We start from the raw sequence: 27,432 nt of genomic DNA, 5'->3' as shown, positions 1-27,432 counted from the left end.
CCTGACTCCAGGGTAAAAATTACATTTTGCTTCATCAGGCGTGCATTGATCGAATTAATTCCAAAGTCACCCAGGAGGGAAATCTGCGAAATGGTTTAAAAATAAATAAATAAGCTAGCAGCAGCGGGGAGGAGGAAGGCAGCAAAACGGAGCAAAAAAATTGGGCGAGCGCCACACGATTAACCCTCCGGGGTGCGGAACGGCTCCGGCGGGGCCGGGCGGGCGGCGAGCGCGTCCCCTCGCCTCCCCGCCAGCCTCCCCGGGCGTCCCCGGCCTCAGGGTCCGCGCCGGAGCTCGCGCCGAGGCGCTCCGCGGCGCGCGGGAGCCCCGGCCCCGCCGGCAGCAGGCGAGCGGAGCTTGCTGCTCCGCGACTCCCGGCAGCGACAGCGCCCGGAGCGGACGCGGCCCCGCCGCCGCGGGAAGGAAGGAAAGAAAAAAAAGTGGAGAAAAGAAAGGACCGGGCGCCGGTCGGCTCGCCGGCGCGCTTCGGGCACCTTGGCCAAGGTTACGCCGCGGCGCCGCTGCTCCCGCGCCGCTGCCCCTTCCCCGCCTTCGCCGCGGGCCGGATTCCGGCGGCAGCTGCCCGCCGTATTTTTAGGCATTAATTAGACACCCAGTTAAGGGGATTTGCTTTGGCAGGAGCGGAGCCGCGGGGCGAAGGACGCGACCTCCGCGCCGCTCCTGCCGGGGCTCCTCCGGGGCGGCCGCGGGCAGGGTTTGCTCTCGCGGCGGCGCAGCCCCGGCGCCGGCGTTCGGGTCGAGGTCTGCGGCGCGCGGACGCCGCGTCCGCCGGACGGGGCCGACTTACCCGGGGCCGGAGCCGGACGGTCTCGGCTAGGCACCTCCGCGACCAGAGGAGAACTAAGCCGGCGGCGGGGCCGCGGCGCCGGGCCGGGGGCTCCTGCCCGGGAGAGCCCCGGCGGCGCCCGACGTGCCGGTGGGACGCCGGCGCCTGTGCGCGGGGACAGGCTCTGCCGGCCGCCGGCGCGCGAGAACGACGCGGCGCCTCGGCCTCGCGTTTCGACTTTATTGCAAAGTGAAAGCGGGAGGAGGGTCCGCCCGGGCCGGGGAGAGCAGCCCCGCGCCCCCCGGCCCCTGCCCGCCCGCCGCCTCGCCCGCCCACGGGAGGGAACGTCTGAGAGCGAAAAAGGAGAGAAAACGCTCCTCAACCAAAGGGAACTCCAGCTCGCCCCAGGAGTCCGTGTCAGAAGACTTCCTTTGGCTGCAAGATGCAGAGAGCTTACGCTGCAAAGGGAACTTAGGTACATGATGCTACTCTGAAAAGACAAGCAGTTCACTTTTTTTTTCTTTTTTGGACCCCTGTTTATAATTTATTCTGTCATTGCAAAAAAAAAAAAAAAAGTCCTTTTAAATATCTTTGTACTTTAAACACTAGCAAAGTTAAGATAGATCTTTTTATATATATATATTTATATATATATTTATATATGTACATACAAATATATACACAATGATGCATTTAAAAGTTACCATTTCCTTGATGATTACAATATCATTCTCTAAATGACTCGCTTTTGAAATGATCATGACTTGGATCCAATGCCAAAAATATTTTGTGCTGTGTGCAAGAATATCAACAAGACACTGCCAGGCATTTTTGGATTTGCCACAGAGCTAGGAAGATAGGCTGCCTTCTCTGCGTTCCTTCGAGGCTCCAGGATAATAAAAACCAGAGATTTTTGCAGGGTATTAAGTAAAAGCTGCTGGGTGTCATTGTGCAAAGGCAATGTTACATCCGAGTTCGTGAGAAGATTTGCTTTCATCTCCCCCAGGAAAAGCTCGTCACAACTTGGAACGGAAGAAGGTGGTTGAAGCCCCCAGGAAGCCTCCGCAGAGGCTTCGAACCCGGCCGGCGCCGGCGCCTCTCGGGGGGCAGCGAGCGGGGCTGACGCGGCTGGGCGAAAGGATCCCGCTCCCTCTTCCCGGCGCCGAGCCGGCCGGGCTCGGCCGCCCGCGCCGCCGCGTCCGCCTGCCCGCGCCGCCGCTCACTTCACCTGCGCCACGAGGAAGCTGGACTCCCGCATGCTCTCGTAGTACTCGACGGCCAGCGCAAAGTCAAACTCGCTGATGGCCGGCCCGTCGATGGCGATCTTCATGAGGTCGGACAGCCCCTCGTCCCTGGCGCAGCGCGACCGCCCGCGCTTCAGGAGCTCCCGGCCCCGGCTGATCTTCTCGGCCAGGACGGAGCCCAGCGGCAAGGCCAGGGCGATGGCCGCGAGGACGGCGAAGTCCGGGAAGAGCTCGTGCATCTCGGAGTTGCTGTACACCAGTTTGACGCAGAGGTCCTTGAAGGACAGCTGGCTGAGGCTGAAGACGATGCGCTTGAAGAGGGGGAAGTCGCTGATGGCCCTCTCGCTCACCACCACCCGCGAGTACGCCTGCAGGAGGAAGTTCAGCTCGCTGACCCCATAGCTGCCAATGTCCTCCAGAGACTGGGGGTAGCACTTGGGGTTAAAGATAGCTGAGAAGGAGCTGATGGCCTCCAGGACGCTGCTGGGGAACCTGTCCAGCAGGTTGCCCCGCACGCTCTCCAGGTAGCTCTCCTTCAGGTGCTCAAAGTGTTTCAGATGCACCTCGGAGCAGTTGGCCAGCTCCACACCTTTGTAGTAGAGCCGGCTCTCGCCCTCCCGGTCATCCAGCGGGTGCTCGTTCATCTCGTTGAGGAACTCCTGGAGGTTTTGCCCGCTGGCGCTCTTCTGGGCCTGCAGGGTGGTGGCCGTGGCAGAGACGATGGGCTTGAGGATGGAGAGGTCAAAGTCCTCAATCTGGAAGAAGCGGCTGAGTTTCTGGAAGATGGGGAGGACGTCCAGGAGGATCTTGGTGAATGCCACAAACTGGAACTTCTTGAGCTCTTCGCAGAGGCTGAGCGCCACGGGCGACCGCTCCGCCTCGCTCTCCAGCAGCAGCACCAGCGTGGGCCACGAGGCATCGATGGCTTCCACAGCTGGGAAAATAGAAGTCCAGTGGATGGTCTTGGGGCTCTCGAGGTCTATCTCGCAGAGGTCCAGGACGCTCCGCAGCTCCTGCAGGCTGTTGCTTTCCCCTTTGAAGCGGGAGTAGAGCCTGTACACGGCATCCACTGTAGTCTCGTATTTCTGGAGGTACTCAACGGTGACGACGCTCTCGGCCGGCAGCAGGGAGCTCCCGTGGGACAGGCAGTGCACCTCCGTGAGGAGCGGGCAGAGGGACGTCAGCGCGGTCCCCACCCCGCTCAGCCGCTCGGCCCCCAGCGAGGCGCCGTCGGCGCTGAGCCAGGTGATCTTCATGGTGGGGATGCCGAAGGAGCGCATCACCTCGCCCACCTTGCCCGCCACCGTGGAGGCCTCGCTGGCGGGCAGCTCGAAGCTCCCTAGGAAGGTGGCCGAGGTCTGCCCGCTGCAGGGGGAGACGGTGGTGGTGAACATGGCCAGGCTGCGGTGCTCCATGACGTCCACCGTCTCGTCCACCACCAGCCCAACGAACGGCGAGGCCTTTATCCTGCGCCTGTCCTCGTTGCGCAGGACTTTGGCGATCGCTGCCTGGGCCAGTTAAAGAAGGCGGGCAGGGGAGGGAAAGAGAAACACAAGTGAACTTCAGATCCACGCCGGAGGCGCAGGGCGCTCGGAGCTCCCCGAAGGCAAGCGGCGCGCGACGGGAGCTCTCGCGAGCTCCGCGAAGCGGCGAGTCGCGCGGAGCAGGAGAAGCCGCTTTTGCTCCCGTCCTAGAAAGCCACTCGCTGACGTAGGAGCAAAGATCCCCCAGCAGCCGAAGGAGCTTAGCTTCAAGCGCACGTGAATTGCCCTCAAAAACGGATTCTACAAATTCTGCTTTCTATTCCTGATGCTTCTTAGGAGCTGGGGAAAGTCAGCGGGACACAGGCATTTTTGAACTGGATTTTCGAACATATACCTAAAATTAAACACGTTCTAGCACCCTTTTGCGAGTCAAAACGCTTCCCCAAGTTGTAGCTTAAAATACGCAGCAAGCCCACGGTCACTGCTGTTTGAACTGGACTACAGCGTGCCCACATTCACGGGAAAAGAGCTAAGGACGGTATCTGTGTGGACCTTATTTAAAAGCATTATATGCTTCCATGTCCTACCACATCAGTTGAGAACTTGCTGGGTCTCATTTTTCCATCTATTCCATCGAAGTGCAGAGTGTAATACTGAAAACTACCACAGGTGCTGAGTAGTACAGCAAGGGCATTTTATACTAGAGTTGTGGCCACAGATCTCAGAAGTAACTTTGGCCCCGTAACACCCCAAAAGGCGTATGCACACGTCAGCTCCCTCCTGGACGTTAATGTATTCCCTCCTCTTTTTCCTCGCCTGCATCCAAATCATCAGGGTAAGGTTCTGGCTCAGGAAAGCACCAAAATCTGCACCAGCACAAAGCACAGCTAAATGCCACGGGCTTGAGCAAGGCTTGAACACCCTCAACAGCCTGCAGGTATTTCCTGAGCAGAACTGAACCTCTCCTTCCCCCTTTGCACAGGGGCTCCTGAGACTCGGTCTGTGCCAGGAGCTGATTAGGAGACCCCAAACTTCCTCCTTAAGTTATAATTTCATTAATTACTTTCACGTTTTAAAAACAAAGCATAGGTAGGAGCAGCAAGAGGACGTCATGGCATCTTTCTGCTTTACTTCATTTCACCCGTCTCATTAAAATGCCCCTGGTTTGAACGGAAAACTTCCTTCGTGTGTGCAAATGCTGCAAGTAGCACTCCAGGCAGAGAAATCTAATTAATGGATTTAGTCTATCTGCAGTAAAATAAGGCTCTTTATATATCTAAAATGACTGGCAAACAGCCAAGATTCACTAAAAAATTAATTTGATTTTAACAGGCATGAAGCATTGGTAAAATTAAGAAAATCCTTTCTAAACTCTCTGGCTACTTGATCTTTCTGATCGCTCCGTTTAAGGCAAAAGAGGAAAAACCCACAGCACTCGGGGGCTAATTGAACTCTTGAGCTTTTATCCTTCAAATATTCGCCACTAAGCTGCCGCGAAGCCTGTTGCGCTCGGACAGCGGGTGGAGGGAGCCCAGGGCTCCCGGCCGCGAGCACGAGGCTGCCGGCGCCGGACCGCGGCGCCGCCTCCAACCCTCAGTGCTCCGGGTTTGTAAGATAAACGCGGCTTCCCTCCGGCGAAAGCTGCCATCAGCCTCTGCTGAAAACAGCGGGCGAATCGCCGGCGCCGCGGGCGGGATCGGCGCGGCCGGGTCCCCTGGAGCCGGTCCCCGAAGAGGTGCTGTAGCCGCACAGGACGCACTTGTCCGTCCGAGGAGCAGCATCGAGGTCCGGCCGCGAGCTCCGCCCGACGCACGGGGCTCGGGGCTCCCCGCGCGGGCAGGGCGGGCGCCTGCCGCCCGCGGAGGGGGCCGAGCCCGGGGGGCTCCTCCTGGCCCAGGCAGCTGCCAGGAAAGCCCCAGAGCACGCGCTGATGACGCCTGACGCAAGACAAAGCGACGGTGCTGCAAAGCACCGAGTCCCTCCAGCCCGGGCTCCCGCGCGTGCCTAGACGCCGCTTCGCCCAGCGGGTTAGCGGGGCGGCGAGGCCGCGGAGACCGGCAAGGCAGAGCCCCCCTCCGCATACGCACCTGCATCTCTCTGACGCTGCTGGGGTGGTAGTATTCGCTGTGCTCGGAGGTCAGCAGCGCCTGGCACAGGTTGAACTTCTGGAACTCGAGCAGGGAGGAGCACTTCTCGTCCGGGATCTCCTCCTTGGCCATCCAGTACACGGTGGTGAGGATGGCGACCTTGGCGGGGTTCACCTCCACTTTGATGACCGAGCGCAGCTCTGGATGGCTATGGACGCGCGCCTCGAAGGCCAGCTGCTCCCGGTTCACCGCCAGCGCCTGGCGGTGAGCGCCGGAGGTGACGTGCCGCAGCAGGGCATGGCGCTGGAAGTTGTCCGTGCCCACGGTAAAGGCGTTCTCCGCTTTACCGTGCTTGTTCTTCACCAGCGCCTGGCGACACTCTATGCAAAACATGAGTTTCCTCTCATAGTCAAACTCCAGCCAGGTAAATTCTTCCTTCCAGTGCTCATTGAAATAGCGCTTACACTTTTTATTGGAATTGGAAGTTTCCCCAGCTGGCTTTTTCCCTGGAGGCACCATACTGCTGTGGCTGGGAAATCAAACACTACAGTTGAACTGAAACTCTCCTTGGAGGATCAGCCTCTACATTTAATTTAGTAAGGAAGGTCTATTACCACTTTCCTGGTTCGACTGGAGATGAAAGAGACACAAGGGGAGAGGGATTAGGGCCCTCGCAAACCTTAGTCTTTGCTGATATTTTTATTCTTGCAGGCTAACGACGACACGATGGTGGCAGGAGTGCTCAGACGAGGCAGGACTGTGCAGCAGCCCCAGCGCTGGGGGAGGACCTCCCACTGAGCTCCTCTTTTGCTGTCCTCAGCAGCTCCAGATACCAGTGCTGGGATTAACATGCACACATGGCCCTTCTCTTAAATTACAGGGTTGTCTAAATTCACTTCCAATCAGACCAAACCTTCAGGCTGCAGCTGATGTTCGGAAGATATGGAAGGTCCAAAACTGTTTTTTGACAAAACATCTGAAAATCAGAGTGTTTAGCCTCACGAGGAGAAAACACTTGATTCTCCGAACAGCCAGGGACAGCCAATGCTCCGCATTGCAGAGGCTCACTCATCACTCCCAGACTCGCTGGGGTGAGGCAGGCCCCAGACTCCCGTATGTCTGTCTAGAAACCTTGTTCTAGCTAGTGGGACACGTCTGGGCTTGGAGCACCTTGAAAGGAGGCCAAAGGCAGGTTCTCGCATTGCACTTGGGTCTCTTTCCACTAATGCCGAGAGCGCCGCACTCACTGCTGTGCACGGCTAGTGCCCAGAGGTCTTGAGCTGAGTGTGGCCAAGGACCGGCTCTAGACCACATGGCTGGGGTTCGTGTGCGCATGCAGGTGTGTGTTGTCATTATTTCCTTGCTCGCCCTTATCTCAGGAAATTGCTGCACCTCGGCCGGCTTCACAAAGGCACAGACAGTGCCCTCCGCAAAGCACGTGCTAGTCAACACAGCTACCGCCCACCAGCCTGGCCCAGACTCGTATCATTCCTGTTGGATGTCAGAGGCTCTTCTGATCTCCCAGAAAAGCTGCTCCGCACCCCCGCTTCCCTCCTGCTTCAATCAAAACCAGCCGGGCTGGCAGAGACCTACAACCCGAAATTCAACTACTGCAAGTGAAGAAGTTGAAGGAGAACTTGCACACTGAGCTCTGCCAGCAGATCCCAGGTTCATCTCCATCTGGAAGGTGGCAACTACCCATGACCACAACAACCATGGGGCGCAGACACCGAGCACCTGCTTTGGCCAACCACCTTTTCCAGAACTGTGGCAAGTCCAGCATGGAAGCGCCCGAGAGCCGCTTCCAGAAACCCTCCAGGAAGGAAGAGGGAAAGCCAGGACTTTCCAGAACATCTGTTGAAGCTCTGAGACTACAAAGCGCATATTTAAACCAGTTAGCTGAAGTATTTAAGCACCTGCTTAACTCCATGCATACACTTAAGCCCCACTTAGCTCGATCCTTGCATTCTTCCATGAACTGGATCGAAAAAAACAAGCTTCATCTTGAGAAAGGCGATGGGAGGCACTCAGTACAGAGGGGGCAAAGAGAGGAAGAACCGAGAAGGGAGGAAAAGAAAAAAATGGATATTCAGCAGCAAGTCACCAATGCAAGACAGGAAATTCTCAGTGTAACTCACTGAGAAACGCACAAGGGATTCGGGATTTGAGAAGAACAAAGCCCCCAAGAACGGAAGCTGTTGCACGATCATCATGAAGAAACAGAAAACCTCATGACTGCGGAGTCGGAGCAGCACGCCGACTCCTGGAGCCGCAGGGATCTGCTCCCGGGGGCCGGCGGCTCCCCAGGCGGGCTCGGCGCCCCGCGGCACGGCGCGCCCGGGGGCACCGCGGGCACGCCGAGCGCAGCCCCGACCGTGCTCGCAGCTCGTTCATCCGGGCTGGGAAGACCCAGGAGCATCCCAGACCGGGGCGGGGGGAGCCCCGACGTGCCGGGCAAGCCGAGGCAGGGCTGCTCGGCCGCCGAGCGCCACGGAGAGCCGGGACAGCGACGGCGCGGGACGCGGGGCACCGAGCCGAGGGGCCCTGCCCCGCGCCGCCCCCGGCACCGATCAGTGCTCCGAGGGGGCAGCCCCAACCCAGAGGCACGGGCGTCTCCGGGCGCTGTCCCAGGCGCACCAGAGAGGCCGGATGAGGATTGTGCTACTCCAAAGCTTCGCTCCGACCAGCCAGCGTTACACGTTTCCAGGAAGCGAAGAGAAACTCCAGCCCAGATGGAAGCTCTCTTCCGGACCGCAGGGAACACAGAGTTTGGGGCTTGCAGCAGGAGTGTGGATTCCCTCCCGTGGTGCTTTTACTCTCTTCAGCGCAACTGTGTGTTTGCTTGCAGGAGCAAAGCACCTGGAGGCAGCACCTCCTCGCCACGGGGCGACCAGCGAGACGCAGGGCTCCGCGCCCCAACCGGGGATGCCGGCACGGCTGCGGCTCCTCCGCAGCCCGGAGCCTCGGGACGGAGCAGCGCCCCGGGAACCGCGATGGGGCCGCCGTGCAAGGGCCCCCGCCGGGGCGCGTCTGGGCGAGCGCTTCCTCCGAGGGCCCAGCGCCTGCCGGGCGTCCCCGGGGGAGCGCGCCCCGCGCGGCACCGGCATCCCAGCGCCTCTCCCGAGGCCGCTCCCCGTGCCGCGCCGTGCCGTGCCGTGCCGTGCCGTCCGGGGGCCGAGCGGCTCCCCCCCGCCCTGCGCCGTGCCCTGCCACCTGCCAGCCCCGCGGCCCTTCCCACCTACGGCAGCGTCGGGGGACTCGCTCCATCGAAAAGCCTTGGAAAGAAAAAAAGAGCCGTTAGTCTGCCGGGCGCGGGAGCCGGCGGGCTCCGCTGCGGCACCGGGCGAGGGGCCGACCCGTCCCGTCCCGTCCCGTCCCGTCCCGTCCCCCGGCCGCGGAGCGGGTCTCCCGCTCGCTCCCAGCTGCAGGAGCGTCGCCCGGCCGCGTCCGCCCCGGGAGCGGGGCAAACAGCTCGGCAGCGGCCGCGACGCCGTGCCCGGTCTGCTCGGCGCGGCGCGGGAGCGCGCTCAGCCCCGGCGGCAGCGCTGCCTGCGAGGAAGTTTGGGCAGCGTTTATTTCTGAAGACAACGAGCGTCTCCCTGATGTGCAACGTGAACGAGCCCGACAGCCCAGAGCACGGGTCGCTCCAACGCCCGCCCGGCTCCATCCCCGGGAAAGGCTCCGCGAGCGCTCGGAGCGGCGCGGCACGCAGCCCCCGGCGCGGCGCGCTCGGCCCCGCGCGCCTCCCTCCCGCTGCACATACCTACCGCTTCAGCGCTGCCATCAGCTCGGGGCTGAGGGGCTTGCACACTTCCCAGATATTTTTTTTTTTTTTGATAGGAAAAGATCAAATTACCAAAAAAAAAAAAAAAAAAGCAAGCAGCCAAATGAAACAAAGCCAAAAAAAAGAAAAAATATTCTCTTTCATAAAGCAGCGCTGCGAACGGCCCCGGCCCCGGGCGCGCGGGGCCGGGGCGCGCGGGGCCGGGGCGCCGCAGCCCCCCGCGGGCGGGCGCCGGCGGCGGCGAGGCCGGCGCGGGGACAAAGCCTGCGGCGGGCGCCCCGCGCGCTCACGGGAGCGCCGGAGCAGCCATCTTGCTGCGCCGACTGTCTGGCTCCGCGGATGCTCCCGGCAGCCGGCGGCGGCAGTGGCCACTAGCGGCGGCCGGGGAGGGGAAAGGCCGGGCGGCGGCGGCGGCGGGCGCGGGCGCCGGTCCGCGGGGAGGGCGGCGAGCGGCGCCCCGCCAAAGCGTCGCGCGCTCCCCCCCCGGCCCAGCCGCTGCAAGGCTTCTGCCCCAAAGCGCAGGGCGCGGAGAGGCCGGAGCAGAGCCGGCGCCCGGCCCGCGGCCGAGCGCGCAGCGCCGCGACGGGACCGGCCTCGTCCCGCGGACGCTGCCGCCGCGCGGCACCGGGCGGCCGCTCCGCACCGGCGCGCGGCCGGCGGCGCGCGTTCCTCTCTCCTGGGGCAAGAGGCTCCTTTTCGGGCTCAGGACGTTCCTGCCTGGCTCCCCGAGCTCGCGCTAAGGCGAACAGGAGCTCGATGAAACCAGAGACCGGGGATTTCAAGGGCAAAAATATGCACTATTTATTGTCGTGCTAATGCAAGCGAGGAAAAGGACTTAGTGCTTTTAATGAGTTTTGTGGCACGAGCCCTTCCCAGCCTCCGTTTTGCAGCTCTCGGAGCAGGACTTCGAAGGTCATCAGTGGGGGGGGGGGGGCAGGCACTCTCATGCGGGGCCCAGGGGCCGAGGAAGGCCCCGAGGAGGAGGAGGAGGAGGAGGGCAGAGCCGCGGCCGCAGCGGCCCAGGGGGACGCCGGGGCGGCAGATAAGCATCGGCGGTGGCGGCGGATGAAAGGCAGCAGCCGGGTGCCGGGTCACCGGGCAGCCGCCGGCGCTGAGCCGGGGGGGGGCTGCTAATCGCGCTGCGGTTTTGCTGTGCGGTTTTGCTGTGCGGTGAGGGTCCCCCCTCCCCGTAAGCTCCTCCGTAATCGCTTACGAGCTGCTTCGACTCCGACGTCAGCCCTTCGCCAGGACGCGCCGGCAGGTCGCAGGGCCTCGCGGGAGCAAACCGGGAGACGGGGCCGGGGAACCTCCGCGGGGAGGACTCGGACGGCTGCCGGGGCTGCGGGGCCAAGCGAAGCTCCCCGCGCTCCCAGGACGCCGAGGGCAGGCTCCGCTCTGGCGGCGCGCACTCCCGCAGGGTTCGCAAGCGAGCGGCTCGGCTCTGCCTCGCAGCGGCCCCGCGAGCGGACGCGGTCCCGGCCCGGGGCGCCGCGCCGCTCCCCAACCTCCCGGGCGGCAAGTCAGTGCAAAAGTCACTGCTGAGATCTACAAAAAGCCGCCAAGCCAGCAGCATCCCCGTCCGTGCACGGACGAGGCCAGAACCACGCGGGCGTTTTGCTCATTCAGAGAGCGGAGAGGTGAGCTGAGGCCCACGAGAAAGCTGGAAAATGAGTGTGCATCAGGCAAAACCCGCGTTGCTTGCACCGCAGCCTGCAAGCAGCAGGGCTCGGGCACCGCGGCTCGACCCGGCACAGCGAGCTCGGCAGGGCCCTGGCGCAGGGCACGGGGGAAGCCGGTGCGCGACAGGCAGCTCTGCGTACGTTGATGCTTCTCTTGGAAGCACCGCTTTTACCAGGGTTTTTGGATGGCGTTTGCAGGACGTCCCTGACCCTTGCAAGCACTGCCGCCCTTGCTTCCCTGCAGCACGTCAGAGGCTTTCTAAAGGAACGCAAAGGGAAACATTCCCGCTTGCTCCTCAGCAGCAGCAAAGGTCTCGATCAGATTTAATCATTGCTATCTTTTCCCTCCACGACTCGCCTCGCGAGCCCTGCGGGCAGATGACCCAGCTGCACAAGCACGCTCGCCGTCCCCGCGGCACGGCGGCGCCCGCCACAGCCCCGAGCCGCGGCCCCGTCCGCACGCACAGCCCTCGAGGAGCAAAGGCGCCCGGAGACGACGGCGCGGCCGGCGGGGAGCCGAGCTCCGCTCGCCACACAGCCCCGGGACCGGTTTTCCCCTATTTTCTTTGCAGCCATAAGAAAGTTGAATGGAAGAGCTTGAAAACCTGACTGTACTGCCCAGAAAGATATTAAGTCCTTGAGCCCAAACGTATTTCATGAGATTTTCTCTTCTATGCACTAAGGTTTTAAACCGCACTCTGCTCCCCGGGGGCGACTCGTGCTCTCCGAGCGGGTAGGAAGCGCTGCCGCGTTCCCAAGGCCGCTGGCCCAGGGCAGCTGCATCCCCTTTTCTTGCCCCCCGAAGCCCCATCTCAGGCCCTTACCACGGCAAAGCTCAGCGCCACGCTGGTGCCAGCAAATTAGCTGGAAATGGGCATTGTGTGGTGCCCCCCCCCCCAGCAGAGTCTCCCTGCGGCCCCTGGGCTCAGCCTTCATCCTGAGCATCATTTAAAAAAATCACAAATCAGAAAAATCACAGCTGAGTCCAGCTCATCACGGCTAGAGAGCGATGGGCAGAAGGGACAAGGCAGCAAAGACGCTCCGAGGGCTGCTCCGGCACCGCCCCGGGGAGCTATCCGGGCTGCAGCAAGCTAAGGGGCTCCCGGAGCAGGGCAGCCCCACGCCGCCCGCGGCCCCGGGGACGGCGGGCCGAGAAGCGATGGACGCCCACGGGGGTGCCCACGGGGGGTGCCCACGGGGGAAAAGCCCCAGCGCCGGCTGCAAAGAGCCCGGGAACGGGCAGGACGCAGGGTCGCAGCCTGGTGCCGCGAGGGCCGGGGAGCACAGGCCGCTTCCGAACCCCAAACCATCGCGTTTTTCCCTTTGCCCCCGCCCTCCCCCCCTCTTCCAAAGGCCAGGGCCCTTCGCCCCCCCGGCCGCAGGCTCGCGACGCTGCTGCAGGAGCACGCGGCTCTGCCCTGCGCCTGCCCTGAAGCCAGGCTGGTCATACTCGATGTTTGGAAGCGGACACACATCTGTCATTATTTTTAATGAGTGTTTTTTTTTTTTTCTCCCTACTGCTAGTATTTTGGTGCCGTTTCCACCGCTCCTACCCAGACCGTGCCAACGGAGCCATGGAGGGGCACAGCCAACCTGCTCGTCCCGACGTCCCTCAGCGCTCAGGGCGCAGGAGAAGGCTCCGAGCTGGTGAACCCCAGGCCCCCGCGGCGAGCACCGGCCGCGGTGCCGGAGGGGCGCTCGGAGGGGCCGGCCGGGAGCGGGTCCCGGCCCGGCAGCCGCCGGCAGGCTCCCGGGAGCATCGCGCGCGCAGAGCCTCCGGGAAAGGCCACGTCTCCTTGAAATACGGGTAGCAATCTGTCACTCCAGCAAGGTGGGGGGGTAACTAAGAATGGTTAAAAAATATTGCTGTAAATTATATTCCTGTCTTGACAAAGGAAACAGCGAAACTGTGAGCCCACATCACACGGGAGGTCGGGATTAGGTGGCTGCTTGGTCTAAAAATACCCCCGGGGAGGCTGTCGGAGGGATGCCAGCTCGACAGCCTCCCCCGAGCCTCCCCGGGGTGCGCCTGATGCCTGGAATCGGTGAACAGATGTTTCCCCCAGGCCATTTCCAAGAGCAAGCCCCCTTGGACCAAACGCAACGGCTGCGTTTACAGGAAAAGTCCCCCCGAACAGCCTCAGAAACAGCCAAGTTCCACCGTGCCGCTGAGGAAGGCGCCGCAGAGCCGAACCCAGCGGTCGAGCTAGGACAGGAAGGAGGCGGCGGGGGCTCTGCGGCGCCCTTGGCCCCGGCTGCCCCCGGCCCCGGACCACCACGGCTCCCGCCCGCGGCCGCCCGGCCGCCTCCAGCCCCAGGAGCAGGCGGGACCAACCCGCGGCCCTCGCTGCTCCGCGTCGGTAAAGTGCGACATTTCGACAATGCCAACAAAAAACAAGGGATACAAAATCCTTGTTTAAATCTCAACTAGGCACTTGTGCACCAGGAAGGAATTTCGAGGGTTTTGTGTTTATAACCTTGGTGCTAGCAGTCACATGGGGCTAATAAGGACCGCTTGCATCCAGGCTGATAACGGTGTTAAGGACAGGTCCTGTGGTGCTACAACATCTTATGAAAATAACATTTCTTTATTCTGAACATTTTGCTGTTTGGGACATTGTGGTGTTTTCACTCTTTTTCCTGGTGAGGCATTTAAAACATAAGGGGAAAATAAGAAGACATCAGACACTTGCCAGGGAGCAACCAAAACGCAGATACGCTTTGCAGCAGCAAACGCTCTCCTGAGCCCAGCGTCAGCCCCAGGCTTTCCTCGGAAACTCGCGGCTCCCCAGCGCAGTCGGCACCAGGAATGCCATTAAACTCCTGCACGGATGCAACACTACACAACGGCGAGATTTCGAGAGAGATTGCTGGCAACGAATTTATTCTCACTGCTTTGCTATTTGAGATGGGAGTCTGAAACCTCCACAGAGGCAAAGCAGAAAGAAAAGAGACCGAGAAAGAGTAACGTAGGACAAAGTATCCTGCTCTGACTGCGGGCACGGTTTGCATTTGTATCTGCGCATACACACACAGAAATGCATCTATTTATGTCTATGCTGCATTTTGAAGCTTAAAATTAAAGTATTAGTGGCTTTACAACATTTCTTATATATCTGAAACTACATGGCTAAAAGCAAGCTATGCTTTATTTTTATTTTTTTAACTCACTTTGCCTGACAAGTATTGTAGATAACTATCTGGAGCACTGCTGTTACATGTTCCAGGGACACAGCTCGCGGAGAAAAGATTATGTTTCAAATTATTAGAAAAATTAAAGCGGTATATGAAGGACAGCTGACAAGCAAGGCTGGAGCTAGGAAATAAAGGTACCGCAGACAACCCTTGGCAGATGCCAGGTTAGTAACAGCCGTGATTTCCCTGGACCTGCTGCTCTCGCAAAACTGGATATTAGCAAGCAGGCGCCTGCAATACGTTACAACACGCAGACGTGTGCACACAGGCGCCTAGGAGCACGCACATACGTGCACGTATGTGTGCGTACGTGTGCATGCATGCATGCATGCAAACAGCAGCAGCCCCGCACGGCCGTGCCCAGCGCTCCTTGTTTGTGTTTGCCGGCATTAGGGAAAGGCACAGACATCACACGAAAAGCTGTTCTCGAATGTCTCCCGCAAAGCCGTGCCATTCCTGTAACAGCGTGGGGGAAAGTTAACGCTGACAATAATAAAAGCACCAAAATTGCCAGCCCCAAATCTGTGCCTGAAATGGGTCCGAGAGCAAGCGTTACACTTCATTTGCTGCTGCAGCTCAACTCGGTGAGCCTCGGAGAGCCAAGGAACAACAGAAAACCAACAGCAACGCGGAGCCCTGCAAGCTTTTCAACTGCGTTTTCTTCAAAGGCGCTGCCTGCCGCCTCGCCTCTCCCCACCTAACCTCATTTCACATGAAAAGCATGAACCGTTTACGTGGTGGGTGCAGCAGGCAAAACAGAGCCGGAGGAGGCACACAAGTCAAAGCCGACCCCCAAATGAAAAGCAAGGACAAAATATAGCCATGTCAGCGTGCAACCTGTTTCTTTCTCTCTTTGCAGCCCTGGGAAAAAATCAATAAGATGCAGTGAATCAAACTCAGCTTGAATCCCATAAGTAATTAGGATTAGGAGGCTGGGAGCCGAGGAAGCAGGCTGCGTGCGCGGTCGGGCAGGGGAGGGACCGTTTTGTGGGTGTACGAGACAAGGCTGAGTCAATTCAAAGCAAAAGAGCAGCTCTTTACACGGGCTTTCCAGCAGGACGGAAATAGAAAAAGCAATAAGGATCTGCTTTGCTTGGAAAGGGGAAAACCGAGCGCTGGCAATTGAGCGTGGGTGCAGGACAGGGTGCAGAGGGGACCCCGCAGGTGCACCGGCGTCTGCGTGCACGCGAGCAGCCAGCCCTTCCCCAGCCCGGACTCCTTCAACACTGTGCCCTTTGCAGCTCCCTCCGGGCAGAAAATAGCCCACATCAATGCTTTCCCAATATCGAGAGCCAAGTCTTTGGCCAAAATTGCAAAGGGGAAGAAGATACCCTTCTCTCCGGAGCCTTAGCAGAGCCACCCACAAATTAAGAGGCAACCAGATTTCCTGTTGTTTCTTTTTCTTTTTTTTTTTTTTAAGAAAAAGAACAACTTGCACCTTGATTTATTTCAAATTTCCCAGCTCAAGGAACTCCGCGAACGCCCCTGGCAGCAGCCTCCCGAAGGGACGCTGCCGGCAGCGCCGCGGGGCCAGCCCCGGCCGCGCTCGGGCGCCGTCGCCACCGCCAAGCCGGCCGCGACCCGGGGCTCCGGCCGCGACCCGGGGCTCCGGCCGCGACCGGCCGCGCTCGCGCCGGGAGAACCCGCTCCGCAAACGCCCTTCGCGCCGGGGGCTCGTCCGGAGCCGCACGCGGCGCCGGCGCCGAGGCCGAGTCGCCGTCGGTTCGCTCGCTTACCGAGGAGCATGTTGGACGCGGCCGCCTCGTCCCCGCGCCGCCGGTTTCTCCCTCCGGCGGGCGCCCGGCTCGCGCACAGCCGCCTGCTCCGGAGCCGCCGCGGCAGCCGAGGCCCCCGCGCCGGGGCTGATGCACTTACACCTCAATTAAAAGCTTAATGCTCGGCTGATCCGCGCCCCGAGGAGGCGAGCGCCGCGCTCCCGCAGCCCAATCAGCGCCGCGGAGGGCGAAGCGCAGCCGGAGCCTCTCCCCGCGCCGCCGAGCCATTAGCATGGCAATGGCACGGGGGGGGGGGGGGGGGGGGATCGCGGCCCCCCTCGTCCCCCCCGCCTGCATCCTCCCCCCCCTCCCCGCCACGGCCGCGCTCTCCTTCCCGGCCTGCCGCAAAGGAAACTCCGCGGCGGCCCCGCCGCGAAACTTTGAGCGGAGGGGAGGGAGGGCTCGCACCCCCGAGCCCCCCCCGCAGCCCCGCGGCGCGGGAACCGGCCGCCCCCGGGGCTCCGCCGCCCCCGGCTCCCCCGCCGAGACCCAGGGGCGCGGAGGGGCGAGGGAAGCCGCGGCCGCCGCCTCCCCCCAGCCCCCCTCCCGCGGAAACGCCGCGCGGGGGGTCCCGGCGGGCGAGCGCCGAGCGCGGCTGCGGCTGCGCCCGCGGGCGACGCGCCCGCGCCGGGACCTTCGCGCGATCCCCTCTAATTAGAGTTTTGCATAAGCCCCCAAGTGCAGGGTTTGCTTTCCTCCCCGTCATTTTAATCAGCAAAGGAGGAGATAATTGAACATTCCTGAAAACATTAGCGTGCCTCCGGGCCGAGCCTTTGGCCTCGGCAGCTTCCCGGGAAGGTGATGCTGCCGCCTGACTGCACGGGGTCTTTAAAAGGGAGAAACGATTAAAAGGAAGGAGGGGAGGAGAGCAGCCTGTTCAAGGCGCCGCGCAGCCTGCGGACGATCGGGAGCGAGGAACAGGCAGGAATTCAAATCCTTTCCTCAAGTCAGCCAGCTCGGAGGTTTGGGTAGAAACCCGCCTCTTTCAGTTAAGAGCAAAACAACAAGAGATGCAAACGCCAAGAGGCCGGATTCATCTCCGAGGGCCCCGGCGGACACGGAGCCACGCTCGGAGCAGGGCGCTCGTGGCACAGATCCCCAAACGCCACCGGCGTCGTGCAAAACACCCGCGGGCACGAGACGGCTCCCGCGCCCCGGCGGCCCCGGGCGCGCGGCGGCAGCGCCCGGCACCGGCTTCTCCGGCAAACGGGGCCGGGAAGGAGCCTCCCGGCCGGGCGCCCGAACCGAGCGGCGCTGCCGCGGCCCCCCCGCCCCGCCGGCTCCCCACTCACATTCCAGCGCGGTGGAACCACCGCGGGCCGCAGGAGCGCCCGGCCTGCCGCGGCAAGCCCGCTCGCGAGGCGCTGGCAGCGGAGGCGAGCGACGGCGCAAAGCGAAACGGAGGAGGAGGAGGAGCAGGGGCAGCGCGAGGAAACCGCTCGGGAGCCCCGGCGTTGCCGGGGCAAACGCGGCGCTGCTCCACCGCGCTGCCAAGAGCAACGCGCGGCGCCCGGCACGGCGGCAGCGCTCCTCGGCCCCAGCGCGCATCCCGCCTTCGCACCCTGCCGCCTTCCCGGGTGCCAGCAGACCCGGCTACGGGCTTGTCGGGCCCTGTTCGGACGCTGGCTCTGCCTAGAGTCGCTGATTTTACTCAGGCACTTTGCAAAGACAGATGCCACACAGCGGGAGCTGCCATGGAGCGTTTACTCTGAAACCTACTGAAGTCAGCGCCAAGATTCCTGCTGGCTGTGAGGCAACGGGGACGGGCGGCTCCAGCCTTGGCTTCCCACGGCAGGGTGGGAGCAGCCCAGCAAACTCCAGCAGAATCTGGCAAAACCACACAACTACGGGAGGGGAGGGCGAGGGACAGAGGCAGGGCAGGAAGCCCCCCCGTCCCAGCTCAGCAAGGCCTGCAGGGCCCTTTCTGGCTGACTTTGTTCCCGGAGGGTTTAGGGTATAATTTGGGGGTGAAAGATGCCAGATAGGATCAGGACCGATACACCTGAGGGAGGTGTATCGTTTTTCCTCCTGCTCTGTAATTTGAGCCGCCGTCACAAGCGGAACGGCTCAGGCGTGGAACAAAACGCCAGTGTTTGATCCCCGGCAGGCCAGGAAGCCGGGCGCTGACCTTTCGTGCTCCCGAGTTTGCTCGGGATTAAGATAACATATTTTAAGGGCCACGTTTGCCCCCGGGGGGGGTTCCCATGCAAAGACGGCAGCGCTAGCAGCGCACGTCCCCCGGGACCCGGCCGATGCCGAGACCTGCGGGACGCCAGGCGAGAGCCGAGATTTCAGAGCGCAACTCCCAGCGACGAGCGGCCGCCTGCCCGGGGAGCTGCCCGCACCGCGGCTGAGCCAGCCCCGCACCGGGCACGGCGCCGGCGGAGCCCCAAGCGCCCCGGAAAGCAACGATCCTCCAAAGGCAGCGTCGGTGCTGCCGCCCTGGCTGGCTGCGTGCAGCACGGATACATCGGCCCTCCGCCATCCCGGTGATCCCCGGGCAAACGGGGAGCGAGCACGAGGGCCGAGCCGGGCAGCCCAGGCAGCGCCGGCAGCGCCAACCCGTTCGGCGGCCAGAGCTGAGCCGAGCTTCGTCCTGCAAACAAAGCAAAACAGAAAATCCTTTTTTTCTTTTTTTCCCCCTCCTAGCAATAAAAAATAGCTAGCAGTTAAAAAAAATGCGTTCCTGATGAAAAATTCTGCTTTGCTCATATAAAAAGAGCAAAGTAAACTAGGGGAGCTAAGGATGAAGCTTATCTGCGGAGAAGGTCGCCGGCGCTGGAAGGCGCCGGGGGACGCGGCCGAGCTCGACCGCGACGGGTGCCTGGGCTCGTCTCCCTGCCTCCAGTCTCGGTTCTCGGCAAAGACGTTCTGCTTTAATCCCCGCTGCTCCGGGAGAGCAGCGCTGCCCTTCCCGAAGCCGCGGCTCCAAGCAGCGGCAGGAGCTGTGCGCCTAAGGGCCCTTTCTGTTGCAGGGTAAGGTGCTAAAACATCAATTCCCCCCTGTTTTAGTAAAGATTTGCTTTGAAAAAGCGGTTTAAATTTGCCTTCTCAAAATTCTCATCCTTCCCCTTCCAGTATTTCTACTCCCCGGGGGCCGGCGCAGCCCTCGAGAGCCGCCGGCCGCCGCGGCGGGGGGACTGCGCGGCGGGGCCCGTGCCCCGCAGCCCCGGCCGGCGCTGCCCTCCGCGCTCCCCTCCGGAGACGGCGGGCGGAAAAGCGGCCCCCGGCGCTGCGGCTGCTGCGATTGCTCGAATCACGGGGACGCGGCTCTCGCCCTCCGCATAAACATGCTGCGATAGCATCGCGCTATAAAAAGGAGAGATCACCCTGAGAAAAATGACATAAAGCATGGCTGGGGAAGATCTTCTCTTCATGGGAAATTTTATATTGCTTACGACTTACTGTCTGGGAACATAAAACAGTTTAACCAGCCGACCCTAAATCGCAGTGACAGCCTTGCGCTACCCACAAATCTCCGCTCGCACTGATTCAGCTCGGCCCTTCTACCTACCTCCGCCCTCCCCGTTTTATTTTTAAACCCCTGTTTCCCCTCCTTGCTCCGGGAGCGTGCGCGGCGCGGAGAGGAGCCGCGGGAACCGCCGCCGCCGCGGCGCTCGGCTGCTCCCAGGCGAGCCGACGCACGCTCATCGCGACCCACCGCGGTTCCCGTTCCCCCCCCCGGGCTTCCCCCCTCCAGACCCGTGAGCTGACGCTACCCGCGGAGCCGAAATACCCTCGCCTGCTCCCCGCTCTTAATCCGCTGCTAATTAAGGTCACGTGTGACGTATCCCCGAGCTAAGTGGCCGCAAAACGCCGCTGTTGCAACTCGGCAGCAAACTGAATCAGAAAAATCAGCAGAATCGAAGATTAAGGACAACCAGATCACCAAATACGGTGCTTAGAAGCAACCCAAGGTGTTTTCCTCCAGGTTTGGGGAAAAAACCCCACTTCTGCGGCACCACCGCGTACACGAGGCGCGGGGACCGCCGCCGCTGGCTGCCCGGGCTCCCGCCGGCGCGGGCCACGGCTGCGGCGTCCCGCGCGGGACGCGCCGCCTGCGCTGCTCCCCCCGGCGCCGCGCAAAAGCTTCTCCGCCTCGCTTCTGGGAGGGCAGCTCGAGTTTTGAGGGTGTTTCTTAAAATAAACATGTAATAAAAAAAAAAAGAAAGTCCCCCTCAATCCCTGATCTGAAAGCAACGTGCGGAGTGCAGGAGGCTCCGCGAGGAAGCGCTGGGCAGAGCAAATTCCGCCAGCAAAAGTTAATAGCTCATCGATTTATTTTTTATTTGAAGTTACCGACTCAATAAAATCAGGGATTAATTACAATGCACTTATTAATCCACGAGGAGCTGAACAGCAGGGCTTTGGTGAAGGGGTGAGTTAATGGGGGATTTCCAGGGGATTTATAAAGGGAAAGTTTTCTCCAGATTAACAGACGAGCACCAGGTCATTGCCTACGCGGCACGAACGCTCCCAGGAACGAACGCAGCCGTTAGCTCGCGCTAAGCACGCAGCGCTGCCGGGGAGCATGCAGCCGCGGAAGGAAGCGAGCCGATTCCGGCGTGGGGTTCCCCGGCGGGAGCACGGCCTCTGCCCCGAGGCGAGCTGTGGGGCCCACCTGCCCGGCTGCGTGTACGTGCTGCGGGATGCACCACCCATGCACGTGCTGCCTGTGCACCATGCACGCACACTGTGCGTGCACTACCCGTGCACTGCGCACACACACACTGGGCACGTACTGCAGGACACGCTGCTTGTGCACCGTGCACACACACTGTGCGTGCACTGCCCGTGCACTGCGCACACACACACACACTGCACGCACTGCAGGACGCGCTGCTTGTGCACCGTGCACACACACTGTGCGTGCACTGCCCGTGCACTGTGCACACACACACACTGCACGCACTGCAGGACACGCTGCTTGTGCACTGTGCACACACACTGTGCGTGCACTGCCCGTGCACTGTGCACACACACACACTGCACGCACTGCAGGACGCGCTGCTTGTGCACCGTGCACACACACTGTGCGTGCACTGCCCGTGCACTGCGCACACACACACACTGCACGCACTGCAGGACGCGCTGCCTGTGCGCACGCTGCGGCCCCCCCCAGGGCCACAGTCCCCAGCCGGCCGCTGCAGAGCCCAACCGGGGCGGAAATTCTGGGCGGTTACCGAGAATCCCCCAAAGCGACCAGATGGAGGGGAGGAAGAAAACAAAGCAAGAGAAACCCTGGGAAAACCAGGGCACAGCCTGTGCCGCCGCGGCGCAGCGAAGCCGTCGGGCCCCCGCGACCTCCAGACGAGGAGAGCCGCGGGCGCCCGGGGACGAGCAGCCGGGGCAGCGAGGGGACGAGGGCAGGATCGAGACGAGGGCAAGCGCCGCGGCTCCTCCTGCGAGGCCCGCTGCCGCCCTTCCCCGTTTGCCCGCCGCTCCCTTGCGCTCCCAACTGTTCTTTTTTCCTTGATATCCATAACTAACCCTGCCAGCCGGCGTTACAGTCAGCGGCCCGCTCAGGCGTGCCGGGCAGACGAGCGCTGCGAGCGCGTCTCTCGGGCCAGCTGTACCCTGCGCTCTCCCTGTCAGATTTCTCAGAAAAGTCCCCAAAGCAGGAAAGCAACAAATTACGGCAGGAACGAGAGAGGGAGCGAGCGCGGCCGGCTCCCCCTCCGCAGCACCCCGGGGTGCCGGCGCGGCCCCCGGGCTCTCTCCGGCCCGTGCCCGGCTCCGCGCGCCGCCGGCCCGCGCGGGTGAGGGCGAACGGGGACGCGGCGCGCAGCTCCGGTACGCTCAGCTCCGGTGCTGCAGCTTTTAAGATCAGGGTTTGAGCAGCAAATGAAGCAAATCTTCAAGGCTGCTGTTCACCAGTTAGGCTATAAACCTGCGTCTTTGCTGTTGTTTAAATCAATGCGTTGGGCTTTACTGCAGACGAAGCGCCACGGAGCATCACCCTGTTTATTAAGGGCAATTAAGTGACTCCATGCATAAAACAAAATTAAGAAAAATTGAATTGGCACCTCTTTTCTGGGTAATCAACAGCTAAAGAGATCTGATAGCAAGCAGCAGCCGGGAGAAGGCGGGCAGGAAGCGCTCTCGGCAGCTGACCTTTGGGATATTGGGTGCCGGAGACACGTGAGGACGGGATCACATACGGCGATAAGGCGCCCGGCGCAACCGCTCAAGGTCAGAGCCCGCGGACTCCCCCTCCTCCGAGCCGCTCTCCAAGCCAGGCGACTGCTTTCCCAGATGGAGCGCAGGGTGCTTTTCAGGACTGGCCCAGCAGCAGGGCTAGACCAGCCCAGGCAAAAGCGCGACTATAAACCCGCGCTACTACATCCGTGCAAAAGGCTGCGGGGAGGTTTCGCCGGCCGGCTCCGAGCAGCTTGCCGCAGCCGAGCGAGCGCCGGGCGCAGCGGCCGCGGGGCGGCTCTGCCCCGCACCTGCATCGCTTCGTTTGCACGAGGCAAAACCAGCCGCTCGCGCCGGCCACGAGGAGCCGGCGGGGGCGCGGGGAGGGACTGCCGCCGGCGGCCCCCGCGCCCGGCGCCCCGCTTCTCTGCTCGTCGCAGCGCTCCGCGGAAACGAGCGCAGACGTCTCGGCAGCTAATTGGGGAAACCTGAGCTCTTCGCCTTTGTCAGGAAAAAAGGATATTGCAGCGCAGCGCTCCGAAGCGGCTGGGGGTGGGAGGAGGCGCCGAAGGGGCTCGAACGCTCGCTGCCTCCTCCGGCTCGTCGCAGCCGCGACTCCTGGGGACGCTAGAAGAGACGGGGCTGGGGGGCAGGAGCAAATCCCGGGGTGCCGGGGGCTCTAGCGGGGCCCCATCTCCTGCCTGGGGGGCACAAACAGCGCTCCAAACCGAGCTGACGGCGCCAATAGCTTGGCCACCCTGGAAAAATCACAGGCGGTAATTAAATCACTCTTGACCCAGTTGGATGTGAACCGGCATCTGCAACACGAAAACATCTTTCATCTGCGGACATCCAACACGTAATTGCTGCCTGTGCTGCAATTCAGCATCAGACAACAGAAATCTATGATTTGCCTTGCAAGAAAATGCCTAATGAACAATGATTTGTTTTTTAGTTGGGGCTCTTTCTGGCATAGAGTTAATAAATTGTAACGATGCTCGTTATTGCCTGTGTTTGGCAGCTAAGCCCCTCCGTAGCGCTGCGCAACGCGAAAACAAGACGGCCCCGGACGGGGAGCGCGGCGCTCGGGGGGCAGAGGACGGCCCCGCGCCGGAGCCCGCGGCCCCTCCGCGACGGGGCGGCAGGAGGCGAGGGGGCGGGCGCCCGCCCGCGCCGCCGCGAGCCCCGCGCGCCCGGGGCCGCGTCCCGGCTCCCTCCAGCCCCGGACGGGACGAGCTGCTCCGGCTTGACGTTCAGCGCACATGCGAGGCTAGCCGAGCGGCACGTCAGGGCTTTTTTTTTTTAAAAAAAAAAAAGATACCCCAAAAGCAGCAGTCCACCCTTAGTCCTCGGCATCAGGATTCGAGCAGCATCTGGAGCCGATGGCACAACCCGCGCGGGGGCCAGCGGCACCCGGGGAGCCGCAGCCCCCGCGCTTCGGCCTCGCCGCAAGTCGCGGACAGGACGGCTGCCGAGGAGCATCCCCGGGAAGCCGGGGAACGCCGCGTGCCGTGCCGTGCCGTGCCGCGCCATGCCGTGCCGCACCGCACGGAGCGGCCGGCCCCAGACCGCCGCTGCCGCCGCGCTCTTACCTTGCGCCGCCAGCGCCTTGCCCTTGTCGAGCTGCTTGAGGCGCTTCTGGTGGGACTTGCCGTTGTAGTGGACCTGCGCCTGGGCGGCCGAGTTGAGCTGGATGTTGCAGACCTCGCAGAGCGTGAACGACTGCTGCTTCCTCTCGCGCTTGGAGCGCTGCTCGGGCGGGCAGCCCGCCGGCTCGGCCGCCCGGAGCCCGGGCTCGGGGCTGCGCGCGGGGCTCAGCGGCCGCTTCATGCCTGCGGGGGAAGGAGAGACGCGCCGTGAGGGCGCCGGGAACCCGGCTCGGGCGCAGCCTAAGCGGCAGCACGTCCGCGCAAGACGGCGCGGGAAGCGGCGTTCCCGGGAGGCTGCGGCGTTGCGGCGGGGAGCCACGGCTCTCCTTCCGAGTCCCCAGCGCCAGCAGAAACTCCTGGCATCCCGTAAAGCCCCGCGCCGCGGTGCTGCGAGCTTCCCCTCCGGTGAAGGGTGTCCGGGCACCGACCTGGGCATCCAGGGACACGGGGAGCCGCCCCTGCGCGGAGCCCAGCTCTCCCCCCGGAGCCGGCCCGGGATGCTCAAGACCGAGGCTCGGAGAGGCGCGAAGGACGCCCGAGCCCCGCGGTCGGGTCGCCCCTCGGAGAACCGGCCGGGGAGCTGGCAGCTGGCGGTTCCTCAGCGGGATCCACCCGGGGAGCCCCACGGGGCTGCTCATGCCGGCGCGGCGTGTGCCGGAGCCCAGCGCGGCTGCCGGGTCTCCGGCGGCCCCAGGACGCCAGCCCGGAGCGAGTGCGTGCGATAGGTTTCGGTGCGTTAGAAGTGTGTGGGGAAGAGGGAAGAAATTCAGGCAGCCCAGCGCCGGCGCGGGGTAAGCCGCCCCGCGCAGCTCCCGCCGGCAGCCCCACGATGGCGCAGGCACTCCGCCTTCTCCCCCTCCGACACGGTGGAAAGAGGAAAACGGGCGAGCGGAGCGAGGCAGGCGGGAGCGGCGCCCTTGGAGCCGCTGCGGCCCCGGCTCCTCGCCGCGGCTGCCGCCCCGGGGCCGCTCCGAGCCGGGAGCGGCGGCGGCGGGAGCCGGGTGCCCCGGGGCGCCTCCCCCGCCCGGTATTTTCACTGCCCTTGCATCGGGGGACGCAGGGCTAAACTGGACCGCCCGAAGCCTCCGGATCTCGCTAGGCCCAGAGGGGGGAACTGCTGCCCCTGTGCTTTGCTCTTTCCCCGTCGGGGCTCCCCGAACGGTATTTTAAAGGTCCTCCCTAACCACGCGCGTTTGGCTCATCCCTTGATTTCTCTGGAGCCTTCGGAGCCACTTTTGCTTCTCAGGTGCCAGGTCCTGAAATCGGGCGACTCGCGGCCCCAACACCCCCCGTGCACCAGCCTTTCCCTGCCCGCTGCTACCACGCCAAAAAGGTGAAATCCACCCAGAACGGGGCCTTCCCGGGCGCGGGCGCCAGCGCCGCTCGCCCCCCGCCGCCACCGCTGCCAGAGCCGTGCCTCGAGGCCACCAGCACCTCCCCGCTCTCTTCCCTTTCCCAGTCCGGACCTTGCCCGGTGACCGTTCGGAGTACCGGATCGGCGGTGCGTCACAGTCCCTGGATTGTAACACAGGCAGCGCAGGACACCGCCAGACAAGTGGGAACAGCCGCAGCACCTAGTTCATAATTTTAAGGTCAGTTTTATATTCTTGTATCACAGCCCATAACCTCAGGTCTCCCTCTCTTTCTTTTTTTTTAATAACGCCATAAACACCCGTTGCAAAAGGCTGTGATGCAGTGCCGAACGTGAGGCAGGATTTAGAACCGGGGCACCAAGGGGCCGCGCTAAGACCTGGCCGGTTTTACAGCCGGCGCGGTCGGAGGCGCCCCGCGGACCCCGGCCACCCCGCGGGGTTCCTGCTCCCCGGGGGAGGCCGCACACCCCGGGGACGGGGCCGCGCGACTCCCCGTCCCGGGACCGCCGCTCTCCCGGCGCGCCGGGGCAGCGGCGATGCTTAAACCCTCGCCCCAGCCCCGAATTCATTTTGGGCTCTGCAGCGACGCAACCGGCACCGGAGCACCTTGCCCTGCCCTTGGGATGCACGTGGCGGGGGTATCCCATGGACCAAGGGGCAGAGGGTCTTTTAGACATTCCCAGACCTTGTCTACAGATGTGAACACAAAGTTTTAATTAGCACCTCCAAGCAATGAAAACAGCTTAGAGCCCACGGGGCCCTTTCAGTAGCCCTAGATCAGAGTCCAAATGCAGCAGCTATAATGCCTGAAAACGCAGTTCCAAAACAGAAACACAAGAAGCTGCAGCAGGTGCCAAGGTCCTAGGTGGACACGGTGCCCTGGCAGGAGGAACCCTCTGACCATGCCTCGACGCCTCACCTGACCAATGCACTGTTGCACTGTGCGTTGCGCAGTCTTGGCCAACACCAAGGTGACGACAGGCGTGTTTCACTCGCCCAAACTCCCCATCTCAGTCACTCTGGCAATACCACGTAACCACAGCCGAAGTGTTGAGCTTGATGCAGATGTTCCTGCATGACTTCTGCAAACCGTCCTGTCTGCGAAACCACCTGTGGCCGTCGGAAGAGTCCCGCCTGGTGTTGATATTTGCCAGTGAACATGGGAAGTGAGTTGCTTGTGGTCACTCAAATGGTCTGTGGTAGCGCTGGGAACCCAGCCCAGATCTCCTTAGTCCCAAACCAACGCTAACCACAAGCACATCTTTTTTTGTGAAGAAACGCAATAAAACGAGTGCTTGCTCTCATCTAGGTCACCCGCTTGAATAGCGGCCAGCTGACTTGCAAATGGAAGTTTCCACCAGCTGACAGCTTTCTGCAGCTTCGTGGTTTCTGCTTCCAGCCAGGGGAGACACCACATCCCAAGCCCACCGCAGCCGCAGCGGACGGTCAGCGTCTTCGCCACGCGGGCCGCCTCGCTTCGGAGGAGCCCGGGGCGCCCAGCCCTGCGGTCCCGACCTCAGGAGACCTCTCCTGGCTGCCCGCTGCCCCCAGCCACAGAGCTCCTGAAGCTGCTCAGTGCTAGGACATCTCTTACTTCAGCTCCTGAACAGGAGCCGCACTCTTCAGGGGGGAAAAGAGCTTCACGCGCGTGCAAACGTCCCAGGCACTGGGGTCCGTACTGACACCCCACTGCTGCTCGGGGCGCGCGGGACAACGCGGGCCCATCCATGGGGCGGGCGAGGAGGGAGCACGGGGACGCGGCATCCCTCGCCGCTGGGGCCGGGCGAAACAGAGCCGCAGGGAACCCCCCGATCTGTGCTGGTTAGCCAAAAAAGTGACCCGTCCCGTGCAGACACCACATGAAGTTTGACCCGTTCTTCTGCTGAGTGGCTTTGCCAGCAGCTTACGGATAAATTACAGTCCCTGCCCTCCGGCCGGGAGGAGCGAGGGAAATTAATAAAGGCAATAGCAGACATCTGCAGCGTCCTGACACATTTATGCCCTGAGCTTGTAAATGGCAAGCCGGAGCACGGGACACGCGGCAGAGGCGTCACAGCCGTGCAGAGGGCCCCCACATCTCCAAATAGCGCGGGGGAGCGGGCCCCACGCGCACGAGCGGACGGACGGACAGACGGACAGCAGCTAAGATAGGATCCTGGCCAAGATCTCAAGCACTTAGGAGAGAAAGGATTCAACAGACCGCTTGGTCCCTTGCCTGAGTTGTCATGTTCTGGATA

At 62.3% G+C, this 27,432-nt stretch overlaps 2 protein-coding genes across 3 annotated transcripts in view; both read right to left on the bottom strand.

Moving 5' to 3' along the window:
• The window catches only part of ZNF385C (zinc finger protein 385C), a 49,370-nt gene that overhangs the window by 10,314 nt on the left and 11,624 nt on the right, over positions 1-27,432 (bottom strand). Inside the window, exon 3 of the mRNA XM_062595338.1 lies at positions 23,766-24,005. Within this exon, the coding sequence (XP_062451322.1) occupies positions 23,766-24,005 (240 nt within the window). The remainder of the gene's footprint in view (positions 1-23,765; positions 24,006-27,432) is intronic.
• On the bottom strand, positions 1,473-9,448 carry C26H17orf113 (chromosome 26 C17orf113 homolog). 2 transcript variants are annotated; one of them, XM_062595687.1, is made up of 3 exons: positions 9,370-9,448; positions 5,603-6,232; positions 1,473-3,539 (listed from the first exon to the last, which is right to left on the bottom strand). In XM_062595687.1, the coding sequence occupies exons 2-3, from the start codon at positions 6,119-6,121 to the stop codon at positions 2,007-2,009; spliced, it is 2,052 nt and encodes a 683-aa protein (XP_062451671.1). In that variant the 5' UTR covers positions 6,122-6,232; positions 9,370-9,448; the 3' UTR covers positions 1,473-2,006. The 2 variants fall into 2 exon arrangements, with proteins under 2 accessions (XP_062451671.1, XP_062451672.1); XM_062595688.1 differs by lacking the exon at positions 9,370-9,448 and adding an exon at positions 8,240-9,343.

Source organism: Rhea pennata, chromosome 26 (genome assembly GCF_028389875.1).
Source record: "Rhea pennata isolate bPtePen1 chromosome 26, bPtePen1.pri, whole genome shotgun sequence".
NCBI lineage: Eukaryota > Metazoa > Chordata > Aves > Rheiformes > Rheidae > Rhea > Rhea pennata.
This window is presented reverse-complemented; position numbering and strand designations above follow the sequence as displayed.

Coding starts and splice junctions, on each gene's coding strand:
- C26H17orf113 (XM_062595687.1), bottom strand. CDS start 6,121: ATGGTGCCTCCAGGGAAAAAGCCAGCTGGGGAAACTTCCAATTCCAAT. Junction 3,540..5,602: donor GCAGCGTCAGAGAGATGCAG/GTGCGTATGCGG, acceptor TAACTGGCCCAG/GCAGCGATCGCCAAAGTCCT.